Source organism: Stenella coeruleoalba, assembly GCF_951394435.1.
Source record: "Stenella coeruleoalba genome assembly, chromosome: 14".
Lineage (NCBI taxonomy): Eukaryota > Metazoa > Chordata > Mammalia > Artiodactyla > Delphinidae > Stenella > Stenella coeruleoalba.
Window position 1 is genome coordinate 63,332,831 of NC_137160.1, and position 22,448 is coordinate 63,355,278.

Below are 22,448 nucleotides of genomic sequence, written 5' to 3' on the forward strand. Positions count from 1 at the left end.
GTGTCCCATCCTGATTCCCTGTGTGTTACACACACATGCACACGTAACACAGCAGGCTGGGCTTTGCAAGGCTGGCACTGCTGTGTTCTTGGTCTGTTCCCGTCAGTTAGTCCCGTCCTTTGTGGTCTGCACCGGCAGGAAAGCCTTGGATTTGACCTCTGTCCTTGGGACACTGATTGTCACAATATGCTGTCCAGGGGGCCAGGGTGGGTAGGACGAGGGATGCTTCTGGGAGTGCGAGTTCCAGATGCCTCCGTAGACCAGGCTGCAGGGGAGCAAATGCTCCCCGGGGCAGGATGGCAGGACTGCTGGGCTGGGGGTGTCGGCCAGGGGAGCGGCGGTGCTGGGTCCCTGAGCCCCGAGCTTTCAGAGAGCACCTGCAGGAATAAGGAAGGGCTGCCACCAGGTCTCCCTCAGACCAGGGTGTTCTGCAGACCCCCAGACAATTGGCCGGGCTGCCTGCTCTGGTCCATCTCCTGCACTTGCCTCCGTGTTCCAGCCCATGTCTAATGCATGTGAGCCCTGCCTGGACCCCAGAGTCTGAGAGGGTTTCCCCCTCCCCTCCCTTTGATCTGCTGACTCAGTCAAAGCGTGTCCCCTACGCACACATCATGCTTTGCTCACGGCTGTACCCCTGCTCCAGCCCCACACAGCCCACTTGCATGGCGAAGGTGCGGGGTGAGCACGGTGGAGCCCCGTGGGGCAGGCTTTCGCCTGCCCGGCAGTGTTGGTGGGAGCAGGCAAGCAGGAAGAGCATACCCCGAGCCAGGACCACCCCCTGCTGACCTCCATCTCCTCCCGCAGATGATGACGCCTTTGAGCCAGCAGAGGCCGCCCAACTGACCACAGGGGATGGTGGTGGTGAGGGTGCAGCGCCCCGGCGCCTGGAGCAGCCCCTGCCCACCCCCAGGGCCTCTCTGGCCGAACTGGAAGACTCAGCCGACAGCAGCAGTGTCCTCCTCGTGCCCCCTGACCCCGCCCAGAGTGGCAGTGCCCTGGCCACAGAGGCGCTGCCGGGGGGCGGCCGCCACAGCCGAAGTTCCCTCAATACTGTGGTGTAGAGGACGGCGGGCCCGCGGCCCAAATGGGCAGGGAGCACCTGTTTGCCGTCGAGAAAAACGCTGATCCCCTTGGGAGACTTGAGGGGCCCCTGAGTGAGCCTGGACCCAGCTGCACAGCCACACCCCTGACGGCGGGCACACAGACACCACGCCAGCCCCCAGGGCGCCAGCACCTGCCCGAGGGTCTTTGGGGGCTTCAAACACACGCGTAGCTTTGGGTCACTGTCTTTTTCTTTTTAAACGGCAGAAGGATGACAGAGTTGGTGAGACCACACGGGTCAGGAGCAGGGAACAAAGGAGGCGCCATACGCTCTAGTGGGGCTGGACACTCCAGCTCTGATGGACTTGCTTGCTGCCACGCGCCCTCCAGAGGAGCCCGGGCTGCCGCGCACGCCTAGCTAGCCGCCGCTCGAGAAGGCGCGCCCGGGTGGCGGGTGTCTGAGGACTGTCAGTGCAGTCGGGGCAGATGGCCTTGGAGGTTGCCGCAAGGGCTGCTCTGGGGGTGGTCCCCCAGGTCCAGTTGTGAACATCCAGCTGTGGGGGCTGGGGGCTGGCCTGGTGCCCGAGGTGCCCAAGGCCCTGAGGAGGGCAGCTGGGAGGGAGGCTGGACTCTGTACTGTCTTTCCAGCTGGGCTCCGTGAAGCTCAGTTGCACACCAGGAGGCCTGGGCCCCACCCCAACCATTCTCTCCCCGGCAACACAATGCGTGGCCCGCCCTGGGCAGCTCTGGGGTCGGGCTGGGGCCTTTAGTCACGCATGAGTGTCCTGGCCCTGGATCCTCCACTGGGGCTGGCTCCTGGCTGCTGCCCTCTGGAGCCCCCACTCCTGCTGAATTTGCCCCTGGACCTGGCCTGCCCCCACCCCACCTTGTTTGTGCCATAAGGGTTGTGTCTTTGGGGGGAGGGATGGCTGAAATTCACATCCTGGGCTGTCCATCTCCCAGAAGTCCACTTCCTGCCCACCACCGCCACCACTGGAGCCATGTGCCCAGTGGCCGCATGCCACCTTCCTGTCCCCAGCAGCAAGGTGCTGGGTGTCTTACCCTGGGGGGCCTTTGACTGAGGGTCAATGTTGCCTGTTTCTGGGCAGTGGTCTTGTCTCCTGACATGGGGTTTTTAGCATTTCTGAGGTTTGGAGGTTAAGCGGGTTTTGTGCGATTTTTAGCACATTCATATCTTTTCTACGTTGAATGTCTGGATCTTTTCTTTGTTGTGTGCATGTGTATCTGTGTGCGTATGTGTGTGTATGTGTCTAAGTGTTTGCAGGTGGTGGCGGTACACGGGGACTCAGGCCTGGGGCCCCCCTTTCCAGGGCCAGCCATGGCGTGCGGGGCGGCCCCAAGGCGTGGCCCTCAGCTGAGAGCAGGGAGCCCTTCCCTGGCCCCTCGTGCCCTCCTAGACCAGCAGTGAGCGGGGGATGACTTGAAGTGGGTGCTCTGTGGTGACAGGCCTCGCTGGCACAGTCCATTTCTGGACACGTTCTCACAGTCTCCCGTTGGGGACCGTTTTGTTCTTCCCGGGGCAGCATGAGCTTCTCAAGTTGCCCACAGACCGGGGTTTGGCCCACAGGAGCCAGAGTGCTGCAGGCAGCCCCACGCGGGCAGGCTGCATGCTGAGCAGGCCTGCACTCCCCCTGCCAAGGACTGGGACTGGAGAGTGGCTGCACTGGCTGCTGAAGACAAAGCAGAACGTGTGTCCTGCCTCCACTGTGTTCTGGGCACTGAGCAGCTGTCACAGGCCTTGTTGGTGCTAGGTGAGGGTCCTGAGCACTCCTGCTTTGGAGTGGGCTCCCCCGTGGAGCCCCAGAGGATCCTGCCCCCAACAGCTCAGGGTCCCTCCCAACCCCCATGTCTCTGGCCCAGGCCTCAGACCCGTGTGTACAGGGCAGGGCGTCTGGCACTAGATGTGTGGGATTGGGGACTGAAGGACTGCTGGGCCAGTTGGGCATGTGGGAGTCACTAAGGGGGTGGCCCGGAGCAGGCTGTGGGGGCCACAGATGGGGGCCTGCTTCTGGACAGGCCAGGGCTCCGGGGTTGCTCAGCCCACGTGCAGCACTGTTTCAGGCCTTGCCTGCTGCCGGCAGTGTCCCCAGGAGCTAGTGCCCCAGGGGCTGAGCTCCACTGGGGATGGGGGTGGGGGAGTAAGGGGAGAGGTTGGGTCGGCCTTCTGCTTAGGCCAACCATCATGAGATCTGGTTGTGCTCCGTGGTCAGACGAATCCCAACCAGCCCTGGCTGAGAGTCTTGTGCTCCTGTGAGAGCTGCTGACCTGCTTGGTGGGGGTGGGTGTCTATAGGCCATTGTCTCAAGGCCTGTTTATGTTTTCCTTTCACTAAGGGTTTTTAGTTTGGGTTTATTTTGGTTGGGCTGGCACTAATTCTTAAGATGCTGTGAGAACCGTTTCATCCGAATGCCAAATAAATTTGTGTTCTGGAAGAAGTGTGGTCCGTCCTCGGTGCGGCCCCAGCTGGAGCAGGAGGCTCCAGCCAAGTTGGGGCCGAGGGACAGGTGCAGAGGTGGCTGTGTGGAGGAGTTGGGCCACCTCTGGAAGCCAGGGCAGGCGTGGCGTTCTGAGACACCTATCTCTTCCGTTCTCTGACCGTGGTCTTTTCAATAATTTCTCAGTTCCTGATGTGAGGAAAGAGGGCGCCCAGGGGACTCAGCCTCGGGTGGGTCCTCGTGCTGGGCGGGCAAGGGGTTGGTTTAGGAAAGGCACTGGTGCGGCCCCTGGGGCCTTGGGGAGGCGGCCCTCGGGCCTGAACGCCTGCGGGGCGGCAGGCGGTCCGGGCAGCACCGCGGACAGCGCCTTGGTCGGGGGTGGGAGGTTGGGGCGCGGCCCTCGCGCTTGGGAAGGCGCGCCCGCCGAGCGCATTCCGGTGCGTCGTCGTCTCTCCTGGCCACTCGCGGGGCGGGGAAATCGGAACCCCGCTTTCCAAGAGAGCGACTGGGGCTCGGGCCACAGCCTGGGGTCCGCTGGGCGCCGGGACCTCCGAAACTGCTGCGGAAGCCGGGGTCCCACCGGGGCGGGGCGGAGCGGAGGAAGCAGTGGCTTCCCAGACCCTTTGGTCCGCAGGGGTGCGCTGGTAGGAGAGAGGCTGTGGTCTTGGGTCGTCCTCCCCACCCCAGGCCCCCAAGTCAAGGCACTGGAATCCAAGGTGCCATTTCCCTCGAACTTCGTCCTTTCTGGTGGCCTTGCCATGTCACTTCTGGTCTCCAGACTCCATTTCCTCGTCTGTAAATGGGCATAATAATAGCATCCCCCCACCCAGGAATAGTTGGGGTGTGGGGGGGTCCGTGAAAGCGTGCAGCTTGTCTTGACGCCGGCGTTTGTTGCTGGCAGCCGTCCCTGCCCCGAGATCAGAGCGAGTGCCTGGCGAGCTCCAGCTGTCTCCCCACTGGAGGCGCCGCCCCTCCGACCCTCCCCGCGCCTGGAGCCCCCAGGACTCAGCCACGCCCCTAACTCACCCCGCTGGTAAATTCGCCGCCCTCGCTGGTTTCCTCGGCCCGCGTCCTCCGCCACTTACTGCTGCACCATGCGGTCCCTGGGCTTGGTGCTCGCCTTCCTCGACGTGCCGCTGGTGGTGCGCGCCGACTCGGAGGGTGAACACAGGACCCTGCCTTTCTGCTCTGCCTTACCCTCCCCGGACGCTCCCTCTTCTCCGCTTTAGGCCCTGCCCCTAGTTGGGGGGGTGCGACTTTTGGGGAGGAGAGGTTGGAATTGGGGCGACAGGAGAATAGGGTCTGCCTGGCATCCACTGGCCAAAGCCCTGTGCTCCCACCCTTGGACCCCGGCTGGGATGGTGCTCAGGGCCCAGATGGCCTGCATCAGCCCAGTCCCCTCCCACCGTCTGCAGGTGCCTGGTGCTACGACTCCCAGGACCCAAATTGTGGTGAGGACAGAGTGTTGTGTGAGGCTGTGTGGCATTGGTCTGTGTCCTGTGTCCACTGCACTTCTGTGGTCTCTGCGGGTTTTCTGTCTGTAGTCCTGGGTCGCAGCGATTGGGAGCCCGCAGTGTGTGTATGACTGTCCCCTTCTGTGTGTGTCCGGATCTGTGGCTGCTGTGCTCTCCAGTCCTGTGTGTGCCAAGCTGCTCACATCAAGCGGGACCCATAAGTGTGCCATGTGGCCAGCCCACATGTGAGCAGGTCGTGGAGGTCCCCAAAGTTGGCATGTGGCCGGGTGCCAGGAGACTTTCCCAGGCCCCTTCCCTGTGGAGCAGCTGCCTGCAGGGGCTGTACCTGTGATGGTGTTGCAAACACTATGTCCAGGCCAGGTTTGGGGGGGTGGCAGTTGTGACCTGTCAGGTGGGTGCTCTTCCCTGGGTGTGTGTGTGGGGGGAGGGCCACCTTTGTGCACCCCCATGTCTCAGCCCCCCAAGAGACCTAGACCTGTTCCCCCAGGCCCCACCCACTGGAAGGAGATGACCCCAACCTGTGGGGGCCCAGGCCAGTCCCCCATAAACATCGACCTTCACTGGGTCCAGCGGGACCCCACCCTTGGACCCTTCATCTTCCAAGGCTATGACTCAGCACCTCCAGGCCCGTGGACACTGGAGAATCATGGTCATACAGGTCAGCACCCTGGGTCAGGCTCCCCCTCCCACAGACAGGGACAGCAACCCCCTGCACAAGGATCAGGATCCCCACACAGGAGATGAGACACCCTACAGAGACCAAGGACCCCCCCACAAGGGTCAGGAACCCCTACAGATGGATTAAGAGCTTCTACATAAGGATGGGAACACCCCCACAGAAATCAAAATCTCCATAAATGGCACAGGAAGCTCCACATACAGTGGTCAAGACATCCCCCAATGGAGGTCTGGAACCCCCACATAGAGGTGCCAGGAACCCCCTACCAGTAGCAATCAGCCATTGTCCCTGAGGACCAGAAGTCAGGGCGTACCCAGAGGTCAGAACTCCTGGAGTCAACCCCCAACAATCCCATAGCTGAGGTGGATCAGGACCCCCGCCACGGGAGGCTGCCTTCTCCCCTCCGTGCAGGGTCAGGGGTTTCCACTGCAGTCTGTGGAGCCCCACTTGGCCGGCCAGCAGAGGGGCCTGGACACCCAGGGTGTCATAGTTCCAAAGAGGCCCAGCCAGGGCGCAGACTGGCCTGAGGGGGTACCTTTGCTCGCACCTTGTGCCCTAATGGCACGAGGGCAGCTGAGGGGGGGAAGAGAGGGTGTCATTTGTTCCTTCCCCCTCAGTGCTCTGCACGGACACTGGCCCGCAGAGCCTGCTGGAGATGCAGGGCGCCAGGCTGCGACCACCAGCCTAGCATGCCCTGCAGCTGCAGTTCCACTGGCGGGGTCCCCGGGCGAGCAGGCTCAGAGCACAGCCTGGACGGGCAGCACCGCCCCATGGAGGTGGGCCTGGTCATGGGGAGGGGTGGTGGGAGTGCCCCATGGAGGCCAGGGCAGCCTGGTGGGAGTAGCTGGGTACCTCCCGTAGTCTGTGTCTCCCCAGATGCACGTGGTCCATATGAACACCCAGTACCAGAGCATAGGGGAAGCCCGAGGTCACCCTGATGGTCTGGCAGTGCTGGCCATGCTCTTGACGGTGAGGGAGGGGCCGTGTGCCTCCTGCAGGGAGGGGGGCTGCTATGTGACAGCCTGCTTTCAAGAAAGGGGGTCCATGAGGGTCTGTAGAGGGGACAGGTGGCCTGTGTGATCTTGGGTGGGCATTGGGGCCCCTAGAGGCTTTATAGGATGAACGGGTTCTGTGAGGGGGTTTGGCCAGTGAGAAGTCGTGGACCTGCAGGGTCAGTGGGGGTGGCCCTCCCCCCAGCAAACCCCCTTCACCTCTCTTCCCACTTAGTCTCCCCTACACCCCCCTCAGTGTTCCCCCCTTTTAAGACCCTTGCTCGAGCCCCTCTCACTTGGAGCCCCCTTCCGAGGATCAGGACTCTGACAACGCTCGGTCCTCTGTCGGGCCTGAAGAACGTGTCTGCGCGCGGTGAGGGACGCGGTTCCCCGCGGCAGGGGCGGGGCGGCAGGACACCGGGAAATTGGTTCCAACCCGCCGCCGTCTCTCTCCCAGGGGCCTCCGTGAACCTGGCGTCCGCCTTCCCGCTGGCTTCGCTGCTGCTGGGCGCCTTTGGCCTCTCGCGCTTCTACCGCTACGCGGGGTCGCTGACCACGCGGTGCTGCGAGCCCGTGGAGCTCTGGACGGTCTTCGAGGACACGGTCCCCATCGGGCGCGCGCAGGTACAGCCCGCGCCACCCCCCCAGCCGCCCCACCCTCCCGTGCGCCGCGCCTTGACCGCCTCCGCCCCACACCGTCAGGTGGCCCAGTTCCGGATCGTGGCCCAGGCCAGGCCCCCCGGCTCCCGCCCCGCACCTCTCACGGAGAACTTCCGGCCGCAGCAGCCTCTCTGTGTACGCAGGGTTGTAGCTTCCCCCAGCGCCTCGGTCCGCGCGGCAGCCCCCACCCCGGCCCGAGGCACGGGGCTCTCCTGAGCCTGGGGCTCAGCCTGTGGCTCTGGCAGGGGCCCTAGGATGTAGACACGGCCACCTTCCTGCAATAAACGACTCACAGAGTGACCTTGGCCTCCTATGGCTGGGAGGAGGGGGGGCGGCCTGGGCGCACCAAAGCTCCTACGGAGGCCTCCTGTGCCACCCTTCCCGACTCCACCACAGCCAGTCCCAGACCCCATCCAGAACCCCAGACCTCCCCAGATCCCTCTCGGGGAGAAGGCACCCCCACTCCCATCCTACACGTTATGCCTGAACCCCCCGATGAGATAGAAGGAGAAACTCCACCTGCTAAAGCCTAAAATTACTATTTTATTTTACAAACGAGCTGGCTGACCACCCCAGACACTGTGTGGTTTAGTGATGCCTCCAGCTGCCATTTCCCAGAGGCCAGGAGGTGAGAAGCTGCTGGATCCCAGCTCTGCAGCACAGAGTGGTGGGTCCTGGTGACAGGGACAGTGAGTGAAGGGCTGTCTGTAACAGGTGAGACCCGACCCAGGCGACACTCTGGGAAGATGGGCTGTGGAGTCTGATGTAGGTTGACACTGGAGAGACACTGCTGTCGGGTGACTGCCTGCCGTGACGCTACTTAAGGTAAGTGGCTTTCGTGTCACTGTCAAAGCAAAGCTGAGAGTCCAGGGGGCACTGACCAGATGCGCTCTGTCCAGGCAACGCTGTCCAGTAGAGGGTGGGCTCGACTGTCAGGGGAGTGAAGCTGGCTAGAGTTAGGCTGCTGTCCAGGGCCCACGGTAGAATGTGCTCTTACATCCAAGTGACACTGTCCTGAGTGAACCTGTGTCCAGGTGACAGTGTCCCAGCAGCCCACGTGTCCCCGGTGTCTGTCACTTGGTGTGTGGGTCACACTCTCCACCCCAGTGCATGAAGGTCCGACCTCCTCCCTTGAGACCCTTCAAGAAAATACACTTGCAACCACCTCCCCCAGACAGAGGAGACCTTGGGCTCTCCCGCTGCGCTCACTGCCGGAAGGGGACATACCCCTGGCCCGAGCCTTACCCCGCCGGGACTCCGGCTCCAGCTGCGCGGAGCCAGCCGTTCTCCCCAGCCCCTTCCGATACCAGAGCGCTAGCCAGCGGCGTCAGAGGACCCTTCTCGCTCCAAGCCCCGCTCCAGGAGCCACCTGGCCGGTCCCAGGTAGCAAAGCCCCGCGGCCGGCGGCGGCGCGCCAGGTCCTCGCCCCGGGCTCCCTCCCCCTGTGCTTAATCCCCGCTGCCCTGTGGGGTCCCCGGCGGCGTCTTCTTGAGGTTCTTCCGGACCGGGACCCGGCTAGCGCCGCCGTCGGCCGGGCTGTCCGAGGCGTTGTCGGTGGGTCTCGCGCTCGTGGCCAGCGCGTTCACGGTGCCCAGCGCCCGCAGCAGGGCCAGGCCGCGGAGGCCGCGGGGCTCGCGGGGGGCGGGCGGCGGAGGCGGCAGCAGCGCGCGCAGGGCGTCCAGCTCGGCCCGCAGCTCCGCGCGCAGCGCCTCAAGCCCCGCGCCCGCCCAGCTCGGCGCGCACGGCTGCCAGGCCCTCCTGCAGCTGCCGCTCGCTCACCTCCAGGACGCCCGCCGGGTAGGTGGCCCCGCCGCGCGGCTCCCCGCACCCGGAGCACACGGAGCCGCGGCTGCGCGCCTTCTCGGGCTCCGTGGCCCCCGCGCGGTCCACCAGCCGTGGCAGTCGGGGCGCGTTGGCCCGCGCCGCCACCTCAGCCCGGAACTGGCACCGCAGGCGCGCCAGGCGGCCTGGGGCGCGGGCTTCGTTGGGGCTCAGCCTGTGGGGCTGCGGCCTGGGGTCCGGCTGGCGGCCCACCGCGCGCCGCAGCGCCTCGCTGGCACCGTACGCGCTGCGCGCCTGGGCCCACGGGCGCCGGGGCTCTGCCGCCATCCGCGCCGCCGCTGCCTCCACCGCCGCCTCCAGAGCCCGGCCGGGCCGGAGCCCCAGCCCATAGCCTAGCGATCAATGGGGCCCGGGAGACGCTTCGTGGAGAGGGCCTCCGGGACGGCTGTGGGAACGACCAAAGCCTCGGGGAATCTGGCCAGGGGCCCGCGGAACCCCCGCAGGGCTGAAACCTGGGCGAATGGGGCCCCGAGGAACCGGGGGAACGACGCCAAAGGCTTCAGTGTGCAGGACTTGCCCGTGGTGCTGCGCTGTCAGTGGGTCCAAACAAGGGGCTTGAACAGGCTTCTAGGCAGAGGTGATGGGGACGTGGAAGCGCTCAACCCCAAGTGGGGAACCGAGCTCACATACTCTGCTCAAAGCCACAGTCCCCATCACAGTCAGGGGACGGCAGGTGTGGTCACTGCCTGAAGCTCTCCTCACTGGCTGGGGCCACCTCCTCCCATACCACAGTCCAGGCTGCTATCTCTGCACTGCTCCCCTACAGCCCACACACAACATGCACTTCTGCCCCTGAATTCAAGATCCCCATTGCTCTCTGCTGGACCCCTGCCTTCAGGAGGCTGCTGGAGGTCCAGCCCATCCCTCACTGCTGTCTGTGCACTGGCCCTGTCCTCTTCCTCCTCTAACCCAGTGACCGTCTTCACCCCCTAAGCCTTTGCCTAGGCTGTTTGTCTGGCCTGGAATGTGCCCCCTGCTCCCCCCTCGACTGGCTGCTCCCACTCATCCCACTTCTCCGGGGCAGCCTTCCTTGACCATCTCACCCCCTACCAGGGAACTCAGGCCCCTCCCCCACAGCACCCTCGCAATCATGATTAAATGGCTCTGTTCTCTGTCCACCTCCATCCACAGTAGGATCCCGAGTACGGGCCCAGTGGTGCTGAGCGGGTTGGATGTTGGATGAAGTCCTTGGGTGAATGAATCTGGGGCTGAGAGTCCCGGGTGGGGCCACCCCACCCCTGGCCAGCTGTGCACCTCCTTTGCCTGGCATTCAAGGCCCTCACGGCCATCCCTGCTGGCTTTCCTGTCCCTCCCACCTTACCACTGCACCCCATTCTTTCTCACCCTGGTGCCTTGCCACACGCACTGCCGCCCGTGCCCATCACAGAGCCGTGGGCAGTGTGCTGTGGGCCTCTCTGGAAGGCAGTATCCCCTGCCAACATGTTGTGCTCACGGCACCCGAGGGGCTAGTTAGGACTCTGGGGCCTCCCCAGCAAATTGTGGGGAGGGAGGGCCTGGTGTGGATCCAGGCTGGGCTGGGAGGGGAGATGGCAAGACAGCCACTGGAGCCTGTGTCCCCAGGGCCCACCGGGGCCTACCCTCTCTGCAGCTCTGTGCCCATGTGTGCGTGTGTGTGTGAGATTAGGCGTGCCGTCGACCCTGTTCTTGGGCAGCCTTGGCCCCAGGCCACTGTGAAAAGGCCTGGATCCCCTCGGTTCATTCATTCATTGGAGCCTGTTGCTCTGGAAGGTGCAGGGAGATGGGAGAATTTGGTGCTCTGTCAACCCCTCTGACCCTCCATTCCTGCTGAGTCACCTGGCTCCTCAGGACCTCCAGCCTGTGGCTCTGCTGCTCCCTAGAGCCTTGTTAACCATACCTGCCACTACCCTCCCCTCCATAGTTAAAGTACGACTGACACAAGAGCCCTGCATTCCTCTCCAGGCCTGCTGGAGCCCGGCTGTGTGACCCGAGGGCTCTGCCCTCTCTGAGCCTTACCTGTGAAACACAGGAGGCCCTCAGGTCCCCAGGAGGGGACGGCAGGGAGGCCGAGAGGGTGGGAGCAGATGTGGGAGGGACTCCAGATTTGCTGACCAGCAGTTAGGGATGTGAGAGCCAGGAGGGCCTAGAGTGGGCTGCCCAGGCAGCCTGGGCCTGGGGAAAACAGAGGCCAAAGGAGGGGGTGTGATAGGAGCAGAGACAGACTGAGAGGGAGGCCCTGGGGACCCCATGGGTCCTGAGGGGAGTTGCAGATGTGTTGGTTGGGGCAAACAGGCAGGGGTGGTCAGCACGACTGATCCCCAGAGGTCAAATTCAGTGAGGATCAGGAAGCAAGGTGTGGTGACCCTGGCCACATGTTCATCAGTGAAGCCAGGGCGCAGGTGAGGCCTGCGGTGCGGAGCCAGGTTGGAGTGCCCTGGCCGGAGCTGGCTGGTCAGAGCCAAATGGCTGTTGTCCCTTCAGGGGACAGAGCTGCTGGGTGGGGGGTGCACACAGGCCTGCTTTCTAGGTCCTCCCAGAAGCTCCTCACAGCCCTGGAGCCAGCCTGCCAGGGGGCTCCCTGTATGGGGGGGCTGACAGGCCCAGCTCCTCCGCAATCCCATCCCTCTCTGTGTGCCAGGGGCCAGGCCAGCCGTTTCTGTGGGAAGCCACCGACCCCCCCGGGCTGTCCCCAGCCGGGCTCTGTGCCTTCAGGCCAGCCCTCCCACCAGGCAGGGTGGGCAAGTAGCTGCTCATTAACTCAGGGAGGAGAGACCGCCCTGGGCTCAGCCTCTGCCCGGAGAAGGGGGTGGTCACTCCCTGTGACTTCCCTGTGGTCACCCTTGCAGTCTGTTGCAATTAAACCCTGGCAGTCACCTAGGCGGGAGGTTTTCTTTCCCAGAGCCTGAGGGCAGTCGGAAGCCAAGACGGCATTGCATGTTGGAGGAGCTCTGGTGGCCTTGGGGGGTGGGTAGGGAGCAGCCATGTGACTGCAGCCTCACAGTCCTCAGGGGAGCATCTGGTAATGCAGGTCCCCAGGTCCCCAACCGCATGAGGTAGAGGGGGTGTGGGTGCTGAGGGCACAGAGGTCTTTGTCTTCTGCAGTTGAAGCCCCACCAGGTTCTTGGCAAAGCGGGGGATATGGCGAGGCAGGTAGCAGTCCTGAAGCCGGCGGGATCTGAGGGCCTGTGTTGGGGGTGGGTGACACACCAGGCAAGGGCCCAAGGGGGACAGGACCTCTGTGCAGGCCACCCACCGGGTGGGATGGGGTTTAGTTTTGGAGCTGGTCCTGGAAGGGGCGGTGTGGCCCAGGGCTCTAGGGTAGGGGCTGTGATCTCCCTCTGGCCAGACTGGCTGGGCCTTTGGAGGGTGAGCAAGCCATCTTGGCGGGGGCCTGGACCGCGGGCCCTGGGCTGTAGGGAAGGGAAGGCTATGGTGCCCTTAGGCCCCCAGAGTGCAGGCCACGTCGTGGGACCTCGATGGACTAAGCCGGCAGGTCTGGCTCAAGCCATCGCTCAGCACAGTTCTGGGCAGCTTCATCCTGCCTCACGGGCCACTGGTGGTCCCTGTGGCCTCGCCTGTCTCTCCCCACCCCACTCCCACCCCTGTCAGAGCCCAGGACGAGTCTCTGCTGGCCACGAGATGGTGAGGGCGCAGAGGCGACAGAGGCAGGAGGGCGTGCAGTGGCCAGGGGAGGCCTGAGTCCTGAGGTCCCTCCTTTAAAGACAGGGTCAGAGAGGGGAAGTGACTCACTCTGGATCCTAGTGCTGGAACGGGGCTTCCTGTGGGCGCTGGACTCGGGCACACCTTGCCCCTGAACACTCCCTGCCCATCAGGCCCTGGAACTGTGCCATGGCCTCCTGGTGGCTCTAGCTACCCAGGCGTTCCCTGGGAACTGTTCTGGGTCAGGTGGCTCTGTGGGGGGCAACTCATTACCCGGTGTTGACCTTGCCTGACCTCAGTAATGAGTTCATTACCTGGTAATGGCTTTGTTTGCCTCGTCCTGGCGTCAGCAGCCTGGAGTAGCTCTGATCAGTCTGGGCTGGGCCCCTGGCCCCCCAACCTGCCCCAGGTGGGGCATCAGGCATGCCAGCATCTGTGTGTGCCCCGAGGGCCCAGCCTCGGCTCTCAATGGGACAAGCTCCCCAACCTTGGGCAGCTGAGGCCAGTCACCACTCTGTGCATCACCCTTCCACCCACAGATGGGGCAGAGCGGGGAGGGCCGCCTCAGATGAGCATGCTGCCCATGCAGGGGTCCTCGGGGTCCCCCTTCTCTTGCCAGCTGAGCCGGGGTCTCTATTCGACTGGCCCCTGGGATGGACCTCGTCTCATCATTCCTGGTGAACAGGACTGGGCCCCATCAGGAGCCCCTCCACCTCCCTGTGGCCAAAGGTCACCTCTCTGCCCTCATCTTTGATCTCTTAGCAGCACTGACAGAGCTGGCTGTGCCCTTCCACTCACACCCTCCCGGCCACCCCAGACCCTGGCGCTTCTTGCTGCTGCACTGGCCCCCCCAGACAGAGCCACCACATCCCCACTGGCCTCACTTCTCCAGTCCTTGGCTTTGGCCCTGACCCTCTCAGGCAACCTGTTAAACCTACGTCTGGGGACTTCCCTGGTGGCGCAGTGGTTAAGAATCCGCCTGGCAACACAGGGGACATGGGTTTGATCCCTGGTCTGGGAAGATCCCACATGCGGCGGAGCAGCTAAGCCCATGTGCCACAGCTTCTGAGATCTAGAGCCCGTAAGCCACAACTACTGAGCCAATGTGCCACAACTACTGAAGCCTGCATGCCTAGAGCCTGTGCTCTGCAACGAGAAGCCACCGCAATGAGAAGCACACATACCACAACGAAGAGTAGCCCCCGCTCACTGCAACTAGAGAAAGCTGGTGCAGCAACAAGGACCCAATGCAGCCATAAATAAATTAATTAATTAATTAATGTTCCTATGAGGGAGGAGTCAAGATGGCAGTGTGGGAAGACGCAGAGTTAGCATCTCCCCACAACTAGGGTGGCTGCCGGGCGCTGGTGGGGAACTCTGACCCCCAAGGAGACGGGAGGAACCCCAAAGTGAACCGGTAGAACATAAGTGGAGGCCAGGCAAGATCAGCGCCCCTGAGGCTGGAGAGATCAGGACAGGCAGGCGGGAGGGGCCCTGAGGGAGGAGCAGGAGAGGAGCAGAGGGTGTTAACCCCACCCATTTGGGCATGGGGAGCCTGCTGAGCTCCCAGGCTGGTCCCCTGCCCTCCAAGCTGCCTCCAGGCTGCGTGGGTCCTTGGGGTCATAGGAGGGAGGACAGGGAGATCAGGACGCAGGCAGGAGAGGAGTGGAGGGTGATTGCCCTGCCCACTTGAGTCCAGGAAGTCTGCTGGACTCCCAGGTGAGGTCCCCTTCTCTCTGAGACCTAGGTGGGGGGCACCCTGGGCCCCTTCTGTTCCTTGAGCCTAAGTCCCACCCCCCACAGCCCCCAGGGCCTTTTCCAGCCTTGTGAGTACTGGCCCTGCCCACCACCCAAACCTCACCCTTGCTTAGGCCCTGCTCTGCACATCCAAGGCCTTTCCTCCCCCCCACACTTTTTTTTTTCCTTTCCCTCCTCCTCTTTTTTACTACTGTGGTACTGATGAACCTTCCAGTTGTTGATTTATCTGTTTTTTAATTTTTACATTGTTTCTAACATACCTATTAGTTTCCTAGTCTAATTTTATTTTTTGCTTTGTTATTTTTATTTTTCTTTGTTTTTTTTTTTGCCTCCCCACGGGGCTTGCAGGATCTTTTTTTTTTTTTTTTTTGCGGTACACGGGCCTCTCACTGCTGTGGCCTCTCCTGTCGCGGAGCAGGCCCAGTGGCCATGGCTCACAGGCCCAGCCGCTCCGTGGCACGTGGGATCCTCCCAGACCGGGGCACAAACCCATGTCCCCTGCATCGGCAGGTGGACTCTCAACCACTGCGCCACCAGGGAAGCCCGGGGCTTGCAGGATCTTGATTCACAAGCCCAGCGTCGGGGGGATGCTCCTGCGGTGGGAGGTCCAAGTCCAAACCACTGGACGAACAGAGAACCTCAGACCCCAGGGAATATTCATTTGAGTGAGGTCTCACGGGGTTTGTCATCTCAGCACCAAGACAGCTCTACCCAATAGCCTACAGACTCCAATGTTGGAAGCCTCAGGCCAAACAACCAGTAAGACAGGAACACAGTCCCACTCATTAAAAAAAAGAAAAAAATGAGATGGCAAAAATATATGTCACAGATGAAGGAGCAAGATAAAAACCTACAAGATCAAATAAATGAAGAGGAAATAGGCAGTCTACCTGAAAAAGAATTCATAGTAATGGTAGTAAAGATGATCCAGAATCTCAGAAATAGAATGGAAACCTGGATTGAGAATATACAAGAAATGTTTACCAAAGATCTAGAAGAACTAAAGAACAAACAAACAGAGATGAACAACACAATAACTGAAATGAAAACTACACTAGATGGAATCAATAACAGAATAACAGAGGCAGAAGAAAGAATAAGTGAACTGGAAGACAAAGTGGTGGAAGTAACTGCTGAGAAACAGAATACAGAAAAAAGAATGAAAAGAATTGAAGACAATATCAGAGACATCTGGGACAACACTAAATGTACCAACATTCGAATTATCAGGTTCCCAGAAGAAGAGAAAAGAAAGGGTCTGAGAAAATACTTGAAGAGATTATAGTGGAAAATTTCCCTAACATGGGAAAGGAAATAGTCACCCAAATCCAGGAAGCACAGAGAGTCCCATACAGGATAAATCCTAGGAAAAACACACCAGGACACATTAATCAAACTAACAGAAATTAAATTCAAAGAAAAAATACTAAAAGCAGCAAGGGAAAAACAAAAAATAATATACAAAGGAATCCCCATAAGGTTATCAGCTGATTTTTCAGTGGAAACTCTGCAGGCCAGAAGGGAGTGGCAGGATATACTTAAAGTGATGAAAGAGAAAAATCTACAACCAAGATTACTCTACCCAGCAAGGATCTCATTCAGATTCGATGGAGAAGTCAAAAGCTTTTCAGATAAACAAAAGCTAAGAGAATTCAGCACCACCAAACCAGCTTTACAACAAATGCTAAAGGAACTTCTCTACGCAGGAAACACAAGAGAAGAAGAAAACCCACAAAAACAAACCCAAAACAATAAAGAAAATGGTAATAGGAACATACATATTGATAATAACCTTGAATGTAAATGGGTTAAATGCCCCAACCAAAAGACACAGACTGGCTGAATGGACACAAAAACAAGACCCATATATATGCTGTCTACAAGAGACCCACTTCAGACCTAGGGACACACACAGACTGAAAGTGAAGGGATGGAAAAAGATATTACATGCAAATGGAAGTCAAAAGAAAGCTGGAGTAGCAATACTCGTATCAGATAAAATAGACTTTAAAATAAAGACTGTTAAGGGCTTCCCTGGTGGCACAGTGGTTGAGAGTCCGCCTGCCGATGCAGGGGACACAGGTTCAAGCCCTGGCCTGGGAAGATCCCACATGCCGCAGAGCAACTAAACCCATGCGCCGCAACTACTGAGCCTGCACTCTAGAGCCCGCAAGCCACAACTAGTGAAGCCCACGTGCCTAGAGCCCGTGCTCTGCAACAAGAGGAGCCACCACAGTGGGAAGCCCGTGCACTGCACCAAAGAGTAGCCCCTGCTCACTGCAACTAGAGAAAGACGTGCACAGCAACAATGAACCAAAGCAGCCAAAAATAAATAAATAAATATTTTTTAAAAAGAAGAAAAATCTCAAATAAACAATCTAACTGGGCTTCCCTGGTGGCGCAGTGGTTGGGAATCTGTGTGCCAATGCGGGGGACACGGGTTCGAGCCGTGGTCTGGGAAGATTCCACATGCCGTGGAGCAGCTAAGCCCGTGAGCCACAACTACTGAGCCTGTGCGTCTGGAGCCTGTGCTCTGCAATGGGAGAGGCCGCGACAGTGAGAGGCCCGCACACCACGATGAAGAGTGGCCCCCGCTTGCCACAAGTGGAGAAAGGCCTCGCACAGAAATGAAGACCCAACACGGCCAAAAATAAATAAATATATTTATTTATTAAAAAAAAATCTAATCCTACACTTAAAACAACTAGAGAAAGAAGAACAAAGAAAACCCAAAGTCAGTAGAAGGAAAGAAATCATAAAGATCAGAGCTGAAATAAATGAAATAGAAATGAAGAAAACAAGAGCAAAGAGCAATAAAAGTAAAAGCTGGTTCTTTGAGAAGATAAATAAAATTGATAAACCCTTTTCTAGATTCATCAGGAAAAAAAGGGAGAGGACGCAAATCAATCAAATTAGAGGGGGGACTTCCCTGGTGGCACAGTGGTTAAGAATCTGCCTGCCAATGCAGGGGACACAGGTTCGAGCCCTGGTCTGGGAAGATCCCACATGCTGCGGAGCAACTAAGCCCATGCCCCACAGCTACTGAGCCTGTGCTCTAGAGCCTGCAAGCCACAACTACTGAAGCCCGTGTGCCTAGAGCCCATGCTCTGCAGCAAGAGAAGCCACCGCAATGAGAAGCTTGCGCACCACAACAAAGAGTAGCCCCCTCTCACCATAACTAGGGAGAAAGCCCACATGCAAAAAGGAAGACCCAATGGAGCCAAAAATTAATTAATTTTAAAATAATAATAATAAATAAATAAAATAAAATTAGAAATGAAAAAGGAGAAATCACAACTGACACTGCAGAAATACAAAGGATTATAAGAGACTACTACAAACAACTATATGCCAATAAAATGGACAGCCACGAAGAAATGGACAAATTCTTGGAAAGGTACAATTTTCCAAGACTGAACCAGGAAGAATTAGAAAATATAAACAGACCTATCACAAGTAATGAAATTGAAACCATAATTAAAAATCTTCCAACAAACAAAAGTCCAGGACCAGATGGCTTCAAAGGTGAATTCTATCAAATATTTAGAGAAGAGCTAACACAGATCCTTCTCAAACTCTTCCAAAAATTTGCAGAGGGAGAAATACTCCCAAGTTCATTCTATGAAGCCACCATCACCCTGATACCAAAACCAGAAAAAGATATCACAAAAAAAGAAAATTATAGACCAATATCACTGATGAACATAGATGCAGAAATCTTGAACAAAATACTAGCAAACAGAATCCAACAGCACATTAAAAGGATCATATACCATGATCAAGTGGGATTTATCCCAGGGATTGCAAGGATTCTTCAATCAATGTGATACACCACATTAACAAATTAAGGAACAAAAACCATATGATCATCTCAGTAGATGCAGAAAAAGCTTCTGACAAAATTCAACACTGATTTATGATAAAAACTCTCCAGAAAATGGGCAGAAAGGGAAACTACCTCAACATAATAAAGGCCGTATATGGCAAACCCACAGTGAGCATCATACTCAATGGTGAAAAATTGAAAGCATTTCTGCTAGGATCAGGAACCAGACAATGATGTCCACTCTCGCCACTCTTATTCAACGTAGTTTTGGAAGTCCTAGCCACAGCAATCAGACAAGAAAAAGAAATAAAAGGAATACATATTGGAAAAGAAGTCAAACTGTCACTATTTGCTGATGACATGATACTATACATAGAAATTCCTAAACATGCCACCAGAAAACTACTAGAACTAATCAATGAATTTGGTAATGTTGCAGAGTACAAAATTAATGCACAGAAATATCTGGCATTCCTATACACCACCAACAAAAAATCAGAAAGAGAAATTAAGGAAACATTCCCATTTACCATTGCAACAAAAAGAATAAAATACCTAGGAATAAACCTAAGGAGGCGAAATACTTGTACTCAGAAAACTATAAAACACTGATGAAAGAAATCAAACATGACATAAACAGACAGAAAAATATACCATGTTCTTGGGTTGGAAGAATCAATATTGTGAAAATGACTATACTACCCAAAGCAATGTACAGATTCAGTGCAATCCCTATCAAACTACCAATGGCATTCTTCACAGAATTAGAACAAAAAATCTTACAATTCGTATGGAAACACAAAAGACCCCAAATAGCCAAAGGAGTCTTGAGAAAGAAAAACGGAGTTGGTGGAATCAGGCTCTCTGACTTCAAACTATACCACAAAGCTACAGTAATCAAGTCAGTATAGTACTGGCACAAAAACAGAAATATAGATCAATGGTACAGTATAGAATGCCCAGAGATAAACCCACCCACATATGGGCACCTAATTTATAACAAAGGAGGTAAGAACATACAATGGAGGAGAAAAAGCCTCTTCAATAAATGGTGCTGGGAAAACTGGACAGCTACATGTAAAAGAGTGAAATTAGAACACTCTCTAACACCATACACAAAAATAAACTCCAAATGGATTAAAGACTTAAAAAGACCAGACACTATAAAACTTTTAAAGGAAAACATAGGAAAAACAGTCTTTGACATAAACCATAGCAAGATCTTGTTTGACCCACCTCCTAGAGTAACAGAAATAAAAATAAACAAATGGGACTTGCTTAATTAAACTTAAAAGCTTTTGCACAGGGCTTCCCTGGTGGCGCAGTGGTTGAGAGTCTGCCTGCCGATGCAGAGGGACACGGGTTCGTGCCCCGGTCCGGGAAGATCCCACGTGCCGCGGAGCGGCTAGGCCCGTGAGCCATGGCCGCTGAGCCTGCGCGTCCGGAGCCTGTGCTCCGCAACGGGAGAGGCCACAACAGTGAGAGGCCCGCGTACCGCAAAAAAAAAAAAAAAAAAGCTTTTGCACAGCAAAGGAAACCATAAACAAGACAAAAAGACAACCCTCAGAATGGGAGAAAATATTTGCAAATGAAACAACGGACAAAGGATTAATCTCCAAAATATACAAACAGCTCATGGAGCTCAATATAAAAAACACAAACAATCCAGTTAAAAAATGGCAGAAGACCTAAATAGACATTTCAGCAAGGAAGACATACAGATGGCCAAGAGGCACATGAAAATATACTCAACATCGGGCTTCCCTGGTGGCGCAGTAGTTGAGAGTCCGCCTGCCGATGCAGGGGACGCGGGTTCGTGCCCCGGTCCGGGAAGATCCCACATGCCGCGGAGCGGCTGGGACCGTGAGCCATGGCCGCTGAGCCTGCGCGTCCGGAGCCTGTGCTCCCCTGCGAGAGAGGCCGCAGCGGTGAGAGGCCCGCGTACCGCAAAAAAAAGAAAAAATATATATATATATACTCAACATCACTAATTATTAGAGAAATGCAACTCAAAACTACAATGAGATATCACCTCACATGAGTCAGAATGGCCATTATCAAAAAAGCTAGAAACATTAAATGCTGGAAAGGGTGTGGTGAAAAGGGAACCCTCCTACACTGTTGGTGGGAATGTAAATTGATACAACCACTATGGAAAAAAGTATGGAGGTTCCTTAAAAAACTAAAAATAGAACTACTATATGACCCAGCAATCCCACTGCAGGGTATATACCCTGATAAAACCATAATTCAAAAAGAGACATGCATCACAATGTTCATTGCAGCACTGTTTACAATAGCCAGGACATGGAACCAACCTAGATGTCCATCGACAGATGAATGGATAAAGAAGACGTGGCACATATATACAATGGAATATTCAGCCATAAAAAGAAAGGAAATTGAGTTATTTGTAGTGGGGTAGGTGGACCTACAGTCTGTCATACAGAGTGAAGTAAGTCAGAAAGAGGAAAACAAATACCATATACTAATGCATATATATGGAATCTAAAAAAAAAGGTACTGATGAACCTAGTTGCAGGGCAGGAATAAAGAGGTAGACATAGAGAATGAACTTGATGACATGGAGTGGGAAGGCAAAGCTGGGGCGAAGTGAGAGTAGCATCGACTTTTATACACTATCAAGTGTAAAACAGTTGGCTGGTGGGAAGCAGCAGCATAGCACAGGGAGATTGGCTCGGTGCTTTGCGATGACCTAGAGGGGTGGGATAGGGAGGATGGGAGGGAGGCTCAAGAGGGAGGGGATATGGGGACCTGTGTATGCATATGGCTGATTAACTTTGTTGTGCAACAGAAACTAACACGGTATTGTGAAGCAATTATACTCCAATAGAGATCTATTTAAAAAAATGTTCCTTTAAAAAAAAAAAACCTACGTCTGATCAGAACCCCCTCTGCCCTCACCCTCCAACCCAAGGGCTCCTCTCCACTCCCTGCAGAGCCTGGGCTCTGGGCCTGCCCCCAGGGACACGCCCCCTCCTGCCCATCATGCCAACAGCTTCCTGCCTCAGGGCCAGTGTGTGTCCTGCTCCTTGATCCTCAGGTCACAGATACCACTGCCACCACCAACCCTACCTCGCCTCCGGCCCCCAAGAAGGTGTAAAGGGGAAAACTCAGTGTGTTCCTTCCTGTGTAGGAAAAAACCCAGTTGTTCCCGACTTGTCTTTCTTCCCTGTGTATTCCCTTCCCTTCACAGACAACACTTCACTTCTGACGCTTCTGGTCACCAAATGCGTGGAGGATTTTCCCCATGATAACAATTAAGTTTCCGACCCCAGTAGGGTGTCTGAGGATTCGACTGGATTCTGACACTGTCTACCCCAGGGTGGCATCACACCCCACAGGTTAAGGGCTCAGGCCCACAAGAACATTCCCCCCGCCATGTCCCCGACCCCCTTCAGAAGCCTGGGTTTCTGACCGAATTAGAAGTTCCCACGACCCTCTCCTCAGGATCGATTAACTTCTCAATTTTGAAAAGCGAGGGTCTTAGTGGAAGGCCCCTGGATACCACGGCCCCTCCTGCCCTGGACTGCACAGGGCACTCGCTCCCTTCTTCGAGCTGGATAGCCGCTCAGTACCTGCCACCCTGGCCTTGGGTCCCCACCCAGCAAGGCCTGGGAGTGAGCAGCCACATTTTCCAGCCCTGTGGCGTCCCACCCTCGTCCTTGTTTCTGTGCCCATAGCACCCGGGGCCTCACCATGGAGGTTCCCAGCCAGGCCCAGTAGGGGTCTCACCTTCCCAGAACTCCAGGACCCTCAGGGTGGCCGCCTCTCTACCCATTATGGGGAGGCTGGGGAGTCTGCAGACCCCTCCCCCCAAACCCCACCCTCACTCTACCCCACCCCATCCCCCCTCTGTCAGAAGAAAGGGCCAGGGGCCGAGTGCAGGAGCTGGGCCTTCCTGAGGGCCCCTTCCCTCCAGTTCTGGGTGGTCCCAAGCAAAGAATCCATCTTCCCAGCAAAGAGAAATGGACCCACTCCCATCCCTGGGGATGGGACAACTGGTAGGTCAAGTGTCAGGACCCAGCAGGTGCCCGTGGGGCCCTGTCCCTCTCACAC

At 56.9% G+C, this 22,448-nt stretch overlaps 3 protein-coding genes across 4 annotated transcripts in view; 2 read left to right on the plus strand and 1 right to left on the minus strand.

Moving 5' to 3' along the window:
- DGCR2 (DiGeorge syndrome critical region gene 2) overlaps window positions 1–3,488 on the plus strand; it is a 69,697-nt gene extending 66,209 nt beyond the window's left edge. For both annotated transcript variants that reach the window (XM_079941726.1, XM_079941727.1), the window contains one exon: window positions 805–3,488. In XM_079941726.1, coding sequence (XP_079797852.1) covers window positions 805–1,061 — 257 coding nt within the window. In that variant the 3' untranslated portion in view covers window positions 1,062–3,488. The remainder of the gene's footprint in view (window positions 1–804) is intronic.
- An 894-nt stretch (window positions 3,489–4,382) lies between these two features.
- On the plus strand, window positions 4,383–7,557 carry LOC307197279 (carbonic anhydrase 15-like; the record flags this gene model as incomplete). Its single annotated transcript, XM_079943043.1, is given in 10 exon segments — window positions 4,383–4,658; window positions 4,913–4,948; window positions 5,460–5,630; window positions 6,269–6,336; window positions 6,340–6,372; window positions 6,374–6,427; window positions 6,528–6,620; window positions 6,917–7,016; window positions 7,101–7,487; window positions 7,490–7,557. Coding segments are annotated over 10 exon segments (1,077 nt in total). The 5' UTR covers window positions 4,383–4,591.
- A 1,194-nt stretch (window positions 7,558–8,751) lies between these two features.
- Window positions 8,752–9,412, minus strand: FAM246C (family with sequence similarity 246 member C; the record flags this gene model as incomplete). The annotated part of the gene is given in 2 exon segments (XM_079943066.1): window positions 8,752–9,027; window positions 9,029–9,412. Coding segments are annotated over 2 exon segments (660 nt in total).
- Window positions 9,413–22,448: the final 13,036 nt, after the last annotated feature.